At 33.8% G+C, this 13,476-nt stretch overlaps 1 protein-coding gene across 1 annotated transcript; it reads right to left on the reverse strand.

Annotated features, from left to right (window-relative positions):
- Positions 1–6,300: 6,300 nt before the first annotated feature.
- Positions 6,301–10,329, reverse strand: LOC126968833 (brachyurin-like). Its single transcript, XM_050813984.1, has 5 exons — positions 10,134–10,329; positions 9,480–9,747; positions 8,725–8,823; positions 6,826–7,022; positions 6,301–6,516 (listed from the first exon to the last, which is right to left on the reverse strand). Exons 1-5 carry the CDS (start codon positions 10,311–10,313, stop codon positions 6,409–6,411), a joined length of 852 nt encoding a protein of 283 aa, XP_050669941.1. The 5' UTR covers positions 10,314–10,329; the 3' UTR covers positions 6,301–6,408.
- Between the last annotated feature and the right edge of the window lie 3,147 nt (positions 10,330–13,476).

Here is a 13,476-nt window from a genome sequence, read left to right on the forward strand (position 1 = left end):
GACATCCATGAGAAAACTATAAAAGTCTTAAATTTGCTATACATACGAATAGCAAAGTGGATGATAAATTTATGAATAACTCAATATCGCGCCAACGGATTTCGATGATTCTTTTTTTTATTGGAAAGGATATACTTTAAAGATACTTTGGTGAGAGTTTGTTTAGTTTCTGATTACGGAATCCATGACAAAGTAATGGAACTCTTCAATTCTTAGGAGCAAATTAACGATACTTGGCCCAATCTTTTTTATGCTATCCGGATATTTAAGTCATCTACCATAACATAGTTATGGTCAAGTAATTGTCGTAGTCGAATATGATGATCAATGGAACTCCTTAACGACTTACAGTAAGGGTGCGAACTGTGGCAGATTTTTTAACTGTCTGTTATCAAATTGCAAAGCACTTACGTTAATTGCTGCATTGAAAAATTAAGTATATCTACACATATTTAAACAAATTTTTAGTTAGTGTACTTCAAATTCACTAAAAATCATAAAAATCAAAAAAAAATTAACAAAAAACAACCGACTACAAAAATACTATTCCGAAAACAATAGATATAATGTGCACTAAAAAGTATAAAAATAATTGCGTATATGTAATTCTAGTTACGATTGATGACACATTATATCTATTGTTTTGGAATAGTGTTTTTGAAGTCGGTTGTTTTTTTGTTAAATTTTTTTTTAATTGTAATCTTTAGTGTATTGAAAATATTATACTTAGATGATCTGTTTAAAGGTCCATATGTCAAATCTTTATTTATTTTCATTTTTATTTATTTTTAAATATTTTTTTTAAATTATACAATGCGCTGCACACAATATTAAAAATAATAAATATATTTTACAAATAACGAATTTGTAAATACTCTCTGGATAGTATATTTGTTCTCCTGTTCTATAAAAAAAGGCCAGCGATTCCTCTGGAGTTGCAAGAGTATTTAAGTAGCAAAAAAACCATGAATTTAGCAAACTGAAATTAAATTGAATACGTTTTTTTTTAAGATCATAGAAATATTTTAAAAACATAAAGACATCGTGCGCGATATTAATACAAAAAGGCTACAGTTTCAAATTAAATTCATTACGAGTTCTACACTGCTCTATGCTGAAACATCCGCAGCTGTTTTTAGCACTAATCCTCATGATTACAGACTAACTAACGAACTTCAAACAAAACTCGTGATGTGAAACGTAAGAGGCGCTCGCAGTATGTTCCAAGTATCTGACGACAAAGGTAAGGCTAATTAAACACAGAATGCTGACCAATGGCCAAATATTTAACTAGAACTCGGCTTTATAAAGTTTGATATTGTCGACTCACGATTTTTAGTATTTCCTACTTATACTCAGTAATTAAATGGTGCAAATATATATCTTATATATCTATTGGTGTTTCGAAATGGTAATGTAAGTATATATTTAAATCAGGATATATATTGTGGAAGTAAGGCAAGGTACCTTATTCGATGAGCTCTCTCCAGCTGATCTGAAAGTAGCGCATAGGTAAATTGCATTACACTTGAAATATGTAATTTTTTAAACAGCTCTATTGGAAGGCAGATTTCTCAGTGAAGACCAAGCAAGAAACTTTAAGGTTGCTATTTTCATTTCTCTATAATTCTAATAATCAACACAGGTTACGATATTAATATTATTAGTTATAAAGTTAATGCGGTGAATACCTAGCTCTTTATATACAGGGTGTCCCAAAGTTATGGGACATGAAGGGAAAGTACCTTAAATATCGAGATAGGCTATTTTACTGAAAGAAGACTTTATGTTATTTTTAAAAGTTAGTAATTCTGCATTCAAAGATTTTCTAAAAATTACTTGCCTCGTCTGGGAATCGAACCGACTTAAATGGCAAAAATTAACAGGCTTTTAAATGGAGGATTGTTTATGCGGTAAACAAACTTATAGAATAATAGCTCGACATTTATTCATACGAATTATAGATGAATACATGTACATACTGTTAACTCAAAGCTGACTTTCAATCGACTGGGCTTGAAAATCTTGTTTCTAGTATGTCTTATGCTTCCATTCCGTAGAGAAGCGTTGGCAGTATACTTAATGAATAATTATAAAGCAAATCTTTATAGTGACTAAATCTTATCTTTGCGATAGCTTCTTTAACCGAATTCTTTACAAGACGAATTTCACGAAAGGCGGCTTTCAACTGCAGTCAACGAAAATAATATGGCTAATGTTAAGCGGCTAACTGAAGAAAACTCGCGGATTACCTATGAGACAATTCGAGGACTATTAGGATTGGTATGAGCGAAATTCAGAAAATTTTACGCGAAAAATTGAAAGTTCGGAAATTTAGTTGTCGTTGACAGCGGAGCAGAAGCGGGCTCACGTGGAATGGTGCTCACAGATGCTAATGAAGTACAACGACGGACATTCTAATGTTGTTAATGACATTGTCTCAGGAGATGAAACGTGGATTTATTGTTTTGAACCCGAAAAAAAAACAGCAATTTTGTGAATGGGTATATGAAAATGAGAACAGGCCAACATAAGTGAGGCAGACGAGAAACGGTGGTAAAAAAATGATCGCATTTTTTTCTCAGCCACGGGTCCCATATGCATAATTCCACTTGAAGATCAAAAGAGTGTTAATACCGAGTGGTATTCTACCATTTGTTTACCCAGGGTGTTAAAAAAAGTTCACGTAAGACTTCCAAAAAGTCGCTGTCTCCTACGTCGCTTCTTCACACACGGCCAACAATACAAAGTGATTTTTAGCTTCCGAAAAAGTACAACTCGTCATCCATCCTGCACATAGCCCCAATCTAGCACCCTTTGATTTCTGTATTATCCCCAAAATCAAAGATTTGATGAGAGGTTTCACTTTTACCAATTCCGAAGGGGCAGTGATACCGTTCAATCAGCACGTAGAAAACATGCCATCAGACCTGTGGTCTTCCTGTTTTAAAAATGGTTCGATCGCATGAAACAATGTTTAATATAAAGGAGGGTATTTTGAAAAGTAATAAACATAATATTTTGGTTATAACATGATGTTTTGTTAAGTTTTAATTTTAGTTTTAAGTTAAAACTTTTAGGGTGACCTACTTATTTTTGCAAACTTTCGCATTTATAATATTAGCAGTCGCCCTCAGGCTATTAAATAATAAGTTTAATTGTACAATTTTAATTTGTAAACATATTGTTTTGATGAAAAAAAAGCCCGCTGAGTTTCATGCGCCCATTCTACTTAGGTCTGAGGCATTCGTTTTGGAATGGGTGGTAGTTTTTGACTTTCAATAAGTGATCCACATCCACATCCTATATTGAATAAAAATATTTGAATTTAAATGTGTAAAAATAATTTGCAATTTTTTATTTTTTGACTAAACAAAATAAACGCGACGACCATGGTGTCCATTGCGTGACGTCACATAATATCAAACATCTGTTAGTACCGCATAGAAGAGTATTTTGATATTTGTTATAATGTGACGTCATGTTTGGCCATGATGCCTGGTTGACTTCTGTAAAAAAATTCGAATCAGATAATAAGTATATTTAAGAATTTGGAATTCCAGTCTTAGTATTCTAAGTGAATCAAGTTAGAAGGTACTATACTAGATAGTATGCCATGCGTACATTATCATAAACGTACAGACATCTCCTTGACACTTCGCATAGCTTCTAATTAGAGGACGGCTTTCAGTCTGACGTGAACATTGCATTAGTCGCTCGTAATTGAACCAACGAATCTAATCTCGTGTCGTCTTTCTAAATTAAATGAGACTTTATCTCGGCGAACTGATAATTAGCTAATGTGAGAGAGAAACCATTTATACAATAATCAGATAAAATAAATGTTATTGAGAAATAGCAGTTAAGTGGAGTTGATTTGATTTTAACAGTATTAATTCAATTTTTTTATGAAAATAAGGGACGAGACGAACAGTACTTTCACCTGATGGTAATTGATACGCCCTGCCCATATTACAATGCAGTGCAGTGACAGGATTATTGAAAAACCCAAAAATTCTGAGTGGCTACAACTGCGCTCGTCACCTTGAGACATAAGTTGTCAAGTCTCATTTGCCCAGTAATTTCACTAGCTATGGCTTACTTACACATTACTGCTTCACGGCAGAAATAGGCGCCGTTGGGTACCCATAATCTAGACGGCATCCGGTGCAAACGAGCCTCCCACTGGTGAGAGATTGGTGGTCAAGATTCACTTTAAATTTGTGTAATATGCTGCTTGTTGTTGAAGCACGGACACTACTTTTTAAGACTAAGGTTATATAGAATAAGCGACTCTGATTATTTTAAATTCTAACATAAACGGAAAATAACGTTCAATGGACGCGGAACACACACCCATGATCGTCCCCCGTTTATTAGTACTATTTTCCAAAAATTGTCCGAATTTTGTTCTTTGTTCCCCTGAGAACCTGAGACTTGATTCATTAGTGTACTTTAGTAGATTAAGCACAGACAGATTAAAGCCTGATATCAATCTACCTATATAGTTCCCTCATCTTCATACACATATAGCTATAGAGTTTTCAGTGACATGTATTGTTCAAATTAGTATCGCACTCCCCCTGGAACTAAAACTTTTCAGCATAATTTTTTCCCTTTAGCCTTGTGTCCTACCCTGACAATGTGTGTGCTACATTTAATGATGATCGCTTGATTGATCACAGCGTGAAAGCGTAACCAACAAAATTCTAAGTAAAATATTTTTATTCAAAATAGGATGTGACATCACTTATTGAAAGTCAAAAAACTACCACCCATTCCAAAATGAATGCCTCAGATCTGAGAAGAATGGTCGCAACAAACTCAGCACGCTTTTTTTTTCATCGAATAAATTATATGTTTACAAAGTAATATTGTACAATTAAACTTATTATTAAATAGCCTGAGGGCGGTCACTCCATTCCCAATCTGTGGTATCATTATGAAAGTCATTTATGTTATAGTAACCTTTACCACACAAACGTTTTTTAATAATCCTTTTGAATAACGTAATACTTTTGTTTTGAACATTTTCTGGGATCTTGTTGTAAAAGCATATACATCGCCCCACAAAAGACTTACTAACTCGACTTAGCCGAGTAGTAAGCATCATAAGTTTATGTCTATTCCTGGTTTATGGTTTATTATGGTTATGACAGTTTCTGGCAAATTCACTTATGTGCCTATGAAAATACATTACATTATCAAGAATATATTGAGAAGCAACAGTCAAGATGTTAATTTCTTTGAATTTTGCTCTCAATGATTCTTTAGGACCTAGGTTATAAATAGCCCGAATAGGAAAAAAATCACATTCACACTAACTATGGTATTTGAATTCAAAGTACATTCATGACAAATAGCTTGAACTCTTAGATTGTTGACGTATCTAAGCTAGTACCAATATAATATTACTAGCTGACCCGGCAAACTTTGTTTTGTCATATAAATTGTATTGATCTTTTGCTTGCTAGTTGATAAGAGATGGCGCTAGTTGTATTCATTAGTAACAATCACACTTCTTTTATATTTTGTATAATTCACACTATAGTTTAATAAACTATAGCCTATTTGTTATTCTGGTGTGTAAGCTATATTATTGTAAAGTTTCATCAAAATCTATTCAGTAGATTTTGCGTTAAAGAAGTTCAAACATACATCCAGACATACAAACTTTCACATTTATAATATTAGTAGGATGATTATTATTATTTGAGTTATGCCTTGTAGGGTTTTTTGGTACAAGTTTCGTTTTTAGATACTAAGATTAGTAAGTAAGTAATTCGTAGTAAATTCGTTATTTTTATTTTACTAAATTGTTTTTAGTTTAGTAACCTTTAATTTAGTTTAAAAAAAAGTAACATTTATTAATGTTTATCTTGTTCGTATATGTTAAATTATGTATCTAGTTCATCAGTACATACATGTCCATTACTGATGGCAATATTCAAGCTTTTTTGACACACGGTATTAGTGATTACCTTTAGGTCTACCTCGTATAGTGATGTGGTTGTTAGGAAACTGGTTTGACCTGTAAAGAGTATGATATACATAACAGTACATATTATATAGTAGGCCTTAGACAGAAACCTAGTTTTTTAGATCTCAAATCCACTTTAATCCTCGTTGAAAGATCAAGCATTTCTTTCTATTTAGATATATAAGTTGTAACACTTATAAATGTTTATGTTATTCGTATATATTATGTATCTAGCTGGTAAGTCTTAATAAATAAATAAACACGTGTGTTGTAAGATCAAGTTCCGTGTAAACATTCAAATAAAATTTGGTAAAAAACTGTTATTTTGATATGACATACAGATATATATTTATATCAATTTCATTTAAAATATATATAGACACTTATATAAAGCAAAAAATTATATAAATTAATTGATTAAATACAAATCATATCATTTGTGCGTTGATCCACGTCAGGAATGCTGTCACTCTCGTAAACACGGATGGTGTCCCAGACTGACAGCTCTCCTCCAGACCGAACGATACAATGCCAATCTGTTGACCAAAGAGAATGTAAATATTACGTAATAAGAGGCGGGACTGCCTAAGTAAAAAAATTAATTCAGTTTAGTATGAAACGTGCAGTGATTTGTCATAAGTTTGAAATAGTAGTAAACAGTAATATGGGGTATGTTCCGATATGCACTGCGAGCACTGCACAGTGCTATCACTGTAGCAAAATTCGTTCCAGCGCAGCGGAGACCAATCCTTAATCTAAGGTCTAACTACAAATAACTTCCTTTCATAAGAAACTAAGATTGTTAACTTAGTAAATTAAAAAGAGGAAGAAGAAGTACTACTGACCAAAATAGTTTTATTGTTCCACGAGACTGCAAGAGGCCCACCAGAGTCCCCGTCGCAGGTGCCAACTTTGTTAGCTCCATCAGTACATACATGTCCATTACTGATGGCAATGTTGAAGCTTTTTTGACACACGGTATTAGTGATCACCTTAAGGTCTACCTTATATAGAGACGTGCTTGTTGGGAAACTGGTTTGACCTGTAAAGAGTATAATATACATAACAGTACGTCATAAGTACAATACAGCGACGAATCTAGAAACTTCACGAGTGTAACAGCTTAAAACACTGTTAAATTTGAAAACTACAGGATCTACAGTTGATAACGTGCTCAATATCAAAAAGTCGCCCTTAAAGTTACAAATTAAATTTGAAAACAAAATTTATGAACGATGCGGGACTCAAGCCCGCATGATGTAGATGAAGCCACAACCTGAGAGTTGAACAAGACATAAAAGATTTATCAACGATGCGTCTATCGAACGGTTGGCTTAGTGGAAAGAGCGTACGCACGGAACGCGAGATGCCGCAGGTTCGATTCCAGCATCGTTCATAAATTCTGTTTTCATATTTTATTTGTGTAATTAATCCCAGAAGTGAGGGTAGCTTTTGTAGTTTATATTTGCGTCAAGAATACTTTAAGCTTACGCAGTAATTTTATACCTACTTCTGGCGTGACGTGTTCGTTCTAGTAGGTGAACAGATAAATCTTTGCATTCAAGACCAAATTTATTTTTATTTTTAATAGGTTCTTCTCATTACCGTCTGAGAGTGATATTGAAAGAAGAGTGAATGCAGGAAACATGGTGAATGAAGCTTTGCACTCCTTTATGAACAGGCAGAAGGTGTCTAATAAGGCTCGTTTGGCTGTGCATGAGGGGGTGTTGGTTCCAACACTCATGTACGGAATTAAAAGTTGGGTATGGCAGAATAAATGCAGTTGAGATGAGAGCGTTGAGAAGTATGATAGGAGTTAAAATTAGTGACAGGATAAGAAATAGTGAGATAAGGAAACGTTGTGGTCTGAAAGAAGATGTTGTGACAAAAATTGAGAAAAGCATGCTGAGATGGTTTGAACATGTCGAGAGAATGAATGAAGAACGATTGACGAAGAAAGTGTATAAGGCCAGTGTGAATGAAAGTGTTAGAAGGGGAAGACCTAGGCGGACGTTTCAAGATCAAATCAGGGACGTCTTGGAAAAAGGCCAGGTCAAGAGTAACTGAAGAGCATGTATGAAAGGAATAATGAAAGTGGACAAAGCGAAACAAGTATGTAAGGATCGTAGCAAGTGGAAGGAAGTGGTCTCGGCCTACCCCTACGGGAAAGAGGCGGGATTATATGTATGTTCTCATTACAAGCATTAAATAAATTATAAACAAATTCAATTTTTAGCAAAGTTTATATCCCGCGTCGTATATTTTAATTACATTAAATTACATATGTATACTTTTACAGGACTGTTACTTCATGGTCTATAGGGCTCTGGCAATAGCCAAGTTTTTCTCAAATTTCATATATATATCCAATCTACTTTTATTCTTCTTGTGTGATGAACTTCAAATGATCAACACATCAGCTAGATGCATTTCTGACACAGTTTCCTTTCCTTTAATAACTGCTTATATTTTCAAAAATTTTTTTTCTTTTCCAAAATTTTTTCTTTTTAAGATTGTGACGGCCAAGTGTTTGATATTTTTATGCAGAAATATTCATATACAGCTTAAAATATAAAAATACAGGTTTAACAAATTATCGTAGTCTTAAACCCACGGCACAGGCAGAAATTTAGATCGAAATTACAGACTAAATTGTTATCACCAATGCAACGCTGTGAAGAGTGAATTGAGTAAAACCATACTGTTTTATGAATGTCAGCGAAAAATATATTTTGATAACATACTATCACTTGTTTTTCCATATCCTGTTGCTGTTGCTGTCGTGCCTGCAAAGTCCGTGTTGACGTCTGTTGCTGCGGGGATCTCTATTGCATTTATGTTGCCTGAAGAATAAAAATAAAAACTTGGATATACATTTTCCGCATGAATCCAGTTTAATATTGGATCTATTTCTCCACACGTAATATTCAAATTATTTGTAATTCAAAAAGGCTAAATTACCATTAGTGCTATTTTATTTAATAATTATATATGAAATATTAAAACACACTGTGGGTTACAGAGTTTAAAATTAAATAAATTCTATAAATGTTTCATCTGGCTGCAACAATTTTATAAACTAAGTTATTTACCTCATAACGATTCAATATTAAAATCATTTAGTTTTATATCTAAAATCCTAAATATTATTGTAATTAAATAATTTTTTCGTAAGTTTTTTTTTGTTTATTCTTCTGCATAGATATAGAAGTCTTAAAGTGCAGTATTCACGTTCTTGAACTTCGTCATTTTCTTTTACTTCAGTAGTTGCTACCAATCCAATTTTCAGGCAACTCAGGCCCTTGAAATCTAAGTACAATAAGCTCAAAACTCATAATAGATAATGCAGTATTTTTCTAACATTTTATAATTTAGAAAAATTACGTCCAATTAATTTGTGCAAATAGAGAGACTCAATGAAACTGTTATATTAAATAAATTCTGTTAAAATTTGATCTACTGTGGGTATTAACTAATACAACGAACAATAATTACTTACTATTGAAAGTCACAGTTGTTATTTTAACAATCGCAATATCGTTGGTAAGATCCTGAACATTCCACGCAGAATGAACCACTACATCCTTGCTCGTGATCCTCGTTCCGCCGGTGAATATCGTCAGTGATCCGAGTACCACCTCGAAGCTGGACGCCTGGTTCTCTCCATCCCACCAGCAATGAGCCGCCGTCAGTACACGAGTGTTTGATATCAGAGCTCCACCACAAATTGACTGCTGTTTACTTGTTAGTGTTGCTACGATGCCAGCCTTAAAATTGTTAGTGTTTGAGCAAATTAAGCGTAAAATATTGAGAGATACCAGAACAAAATCAGTATTATTTTCTGCATAAGTTTTACACAAATAATCTTGCCCCAAACTAGGCATAGCCTGTTGTACTATGGGTACAAGACAACGATATTTTTAATACGATATATTTACTTATACGTACAGAAATCCATATAAACATCCATGACCCGGAATCAAACATCCATATTCATCATATAAATGTTTGCACCGGGATTCGAACCCTGTCTGTTTACCACACGCGTATTAAATCTTAGTAAAGAAATTCCATTATCATTAACCGAAACCCTATTTTTTCCTCAAATAACTATAATTTGATATTCGATTCTATAAATATAAATAAGTAATACCTGATAGGGATACTGCGACAACGAAGTCACGACGTTTCCCCCAATTATTCTCGCGGCTAACTCTGATTGGTTCAAGCTCCATGCCCAAGGTATTCCCACGTTACTGTGATACCTATATCCATTAGGCACACAATCAACAGCCAACACAAATAAAAAAATCGATGCGATATTGAATAACATAATTAAACGCTATTGAATAAACCACTGCCGCGCCAATATTTATACAGCGTTGATAATTTATTTTTTAATACATTGATACTTTACGTATTCTTTTTGCAGATGAGGAGGAAAAACGAGTCGGACTTCATCAGAGCTGAAGACTAGCCGTCGTCTTGTCCCGATCTTAATCCGCTGGATCATGGTCAGTTTTAGAGAGTAAGGATTGCTCTGAACGCAAAAGAAGTATTTTCCCTTGCAAAGAGTGCGTGCTTCTATTGATAATTGGCCTCAACGTGTAACATCTTATCATTTGGGTATCTGACCTTGAGTTGTACATAGTATAGATATATATTTTTCATAATATTGGAAATACTTATATTAATACTAAAACGTGTAATATTAAAAAATGTAAAGACTACTATACTTATATTAATACTATAAATAAAACTATAATATATGACAGGTTGAGTAATTAGATATCCTACGTATGTTTTGGATTTACAGGCTAGTCACAAGATATTCTCATTGCCAGTCTCCTTTAGAGAGTCTAGCTGTTGGGTGCTGCGTAAGAGGATAGCAGTTGACTCTTCAGTTTTCTTAATGAAAACTTTACCATTCTTCACCCAACAGAATTTATAGTTCTCTGTTTTGCCAACATTCGAGCCTGATAATACAATTGCTTAGCATTAGGTGTTAAGAGCTCAGACATATATATTATGGAACCAGTCTTACCTATAGGAGTGCTATAGCATCTGCTTGAGTTTACTGTCTGTATGGGCCTTGTTGTATTTTTTAAAAGATGATAGGAACTTTTCTTTTTTGGTGCTGCTGTTAAATTCTGCAATTATATGCATTCTTTCCTTGTTTTTGTTGTGTAAACGGTGGGCAGTTCTTATGTCTCCATCATGGATACTCTCTTCAATTTTGGATCCAATGCTTTTAACGACTTGTAGTATATCTTCATCTGGAGTCACAGGAACGTTTCGTATTTCGACATGATTCAACCTCTGCAGCCTTTGAATGTTTTCCAACTGTCCCTGCATATATTGTATGATAGTGACGTTTTTTTTGTTTATCTTTTGTAGATCTTCTACTTTAGTGGCAAGTTCTTGAAATTTAATTTCATTTGCTGCATCCCGCGTCGCCATCTCCATCTTTAGTTCATCGAACTTGGAAGTAAATTGTTCTCGCATTTTTTAAATTGAGAATTCATATCTGCTGTAAGGGTCTCTATTGCTTCTAGGACGGGTTCAGCTTTCCTTTTGCGTGTAACGTGTATAGGTTTATCTTTAATTGAGACTGTCTCAGAGAGGTCACTTAGTGATGACGATTTTACCGGAGAACGAAGCATTATAATTGGTTTAATGTCACTTCTAGACTTCAGTATATCAACGGTATATCTTTGGTCGGCTTAAGCAAAGCGGCGGAACGCGTGCTCACAACTTAAAACACGTCTTCACCAAACAAGAACGGGGGGATTAATGATTTTTGTTTCAGTATTTCTTGATATTTGTTTCAGTATTTATTGCAAAACTAGGTATTTCTCTGTACACATTTAGGCTAACCGCTGTTTCCTAAGCATTTCAAAAAGAATTATATAACCACTGGCTTAAAATATACATAATTTCATATACTATATAAATAAACAGTCATATTGGTATCATATACTGACTAGCAGTCAGTAACTGGGACCCAAATTCCAGCACTGGTATTGATGGTACCAGTACTAAGCCCTTAAAATGCATAAAAAACCTTATAGCTCCGTTCTTGCTTCAATAAAGCTTTCGAGAAAGGACAATTCCCAGATTCGCTTAAGGTAGCTAAAGTCAGCCTCATTCTAAAATCGGGCTCCAAATTTGGTTCTGGCAACTATAGACCAATCTCTGTTCTCCCAGTACTATCTAAAGTAGTAGAAAAAATATTGCATAACCGTCTCAATCTTATATGGAATCAATACAATATATTACCGACCGCCAATTAGGTTTCAGACTAAAAAGGTACACTGTAGCTGCGACCGTTAATTTAGTAACAAAAGTGAGCAAAATATTGACAGTAAAAATATTGTGTTGGGCATATTTGTTGACTTAAAGAAGGCGTTTGACACAGTAAGTCATTCAATCCTTGAAAAACTTGCTAAACTTCAAAACATAGGATTAACCAGCAATGCATTTAAAGTCTTCCAATGGTACCTCACTTATCGACAACAGATTGTAAGAATTGGCGACTACAAAAATAAATCTATCCCTTTTGGTGTTCCACAAGGATCCATCCTGCGCCCCTACTCTTCTCAATTTATATAAACGTTAGATATAACTTTGTATGCAGATGAAACCTGTCTTTTCTATTACGGGGCATCTATCAAAGACATTACTCAACGTGCGCAAAGGGATCTCAATATTCTTTCCAATTGGTTATAATAAAATCTACTTATGAACTGAGACAAGTAAAGAACGGTGAACAAATTATTACATCATATTATGTTCTGTGACGATAAATTTATAATAAGAAAATAAATATATTTAAGCCTAACTGTTAGTGAGTAATATAGGAAAGGTATGGTCCAGCTAAGTGTAAGTAGGCCTATAATATGTAATGTTCTAAAATGTTATAAAATAAATAATAATTAAAATTAAAACAAACAATAATATTATTTTAGAACATATCATTCAATGCATACATTATATTTCGAACTTGTAGGAAGTTGCTTGGAAATATAAAACCTGAATCATGATGAAGACATAAATTAAATGTGCTTGAAGAAATACCTGACTAACTCTGAGCTCGTATGCAAGCCGTATATTTGCCCTCTTCCCGAGAAATCTAATCGAAGGGGATTTAAAACAGCTTTTGAGAAAGAATCTGCTTTTCACGCTGTAAAAAAGGAGTAAAGCCCTGGCATTTTAATTACATTCCAAGTGGAACTCAAGAAGGTGCTTACCAAGTACATAATAAAAAAAAGATTTTATTGATATATTTACCATTTATGAATGTTCACAAGCCAAGGTCACGCTTGGCAGATTATTCGTTTTTAAAAAAGTAAGTGAATATCTGACCCTGTCGCCAACCCTAACCCAAAGAGATGAGCTGAACAATAAAAACATCGAAAGAAATGTAATATTTTTAAAACATCTATAAAACATGGCAATAAATGTTTTATGCCGCAATGGATATAAAACATGGCTTG

This window comes from Leptidea sinapis, chromosome 16 (genome assembly GCF_905404315.1).
Source record: "Leptidea sinapis chromosome 16, ilLepSina1.1, whole genome shotgun sequence".
Classification (NCBI taxonomy): Eukaryota; Metazoa; Arthropoda; class Insecta; order Lepidoptera; family Pieridae; genus Leptidea; species Leptidea sinapis.

Coding starts and splice junctions, on each gene's coding strand:
- LOC126968833 (XM_050813984.1), bottom strand. CDS start 10,313: ATGTTATTCAATATCGCATCGATTTTTTTATTTGTGTTGGCTGTTGAT. Junction 7,023..8,724: donor ATATGGAAAAACAAGTGATA/GTATGTTATCAA, acceptor TACTCTTTACAG/GTCAAACCAGTTTCCCAACA. Junction 6,517..6,825: donor GGAACAATAAAACTATTTTG/GTCAGTAGTACT, acceptor TTTGGTCAACAG/ATTGGCATTGTATCGTTCGG.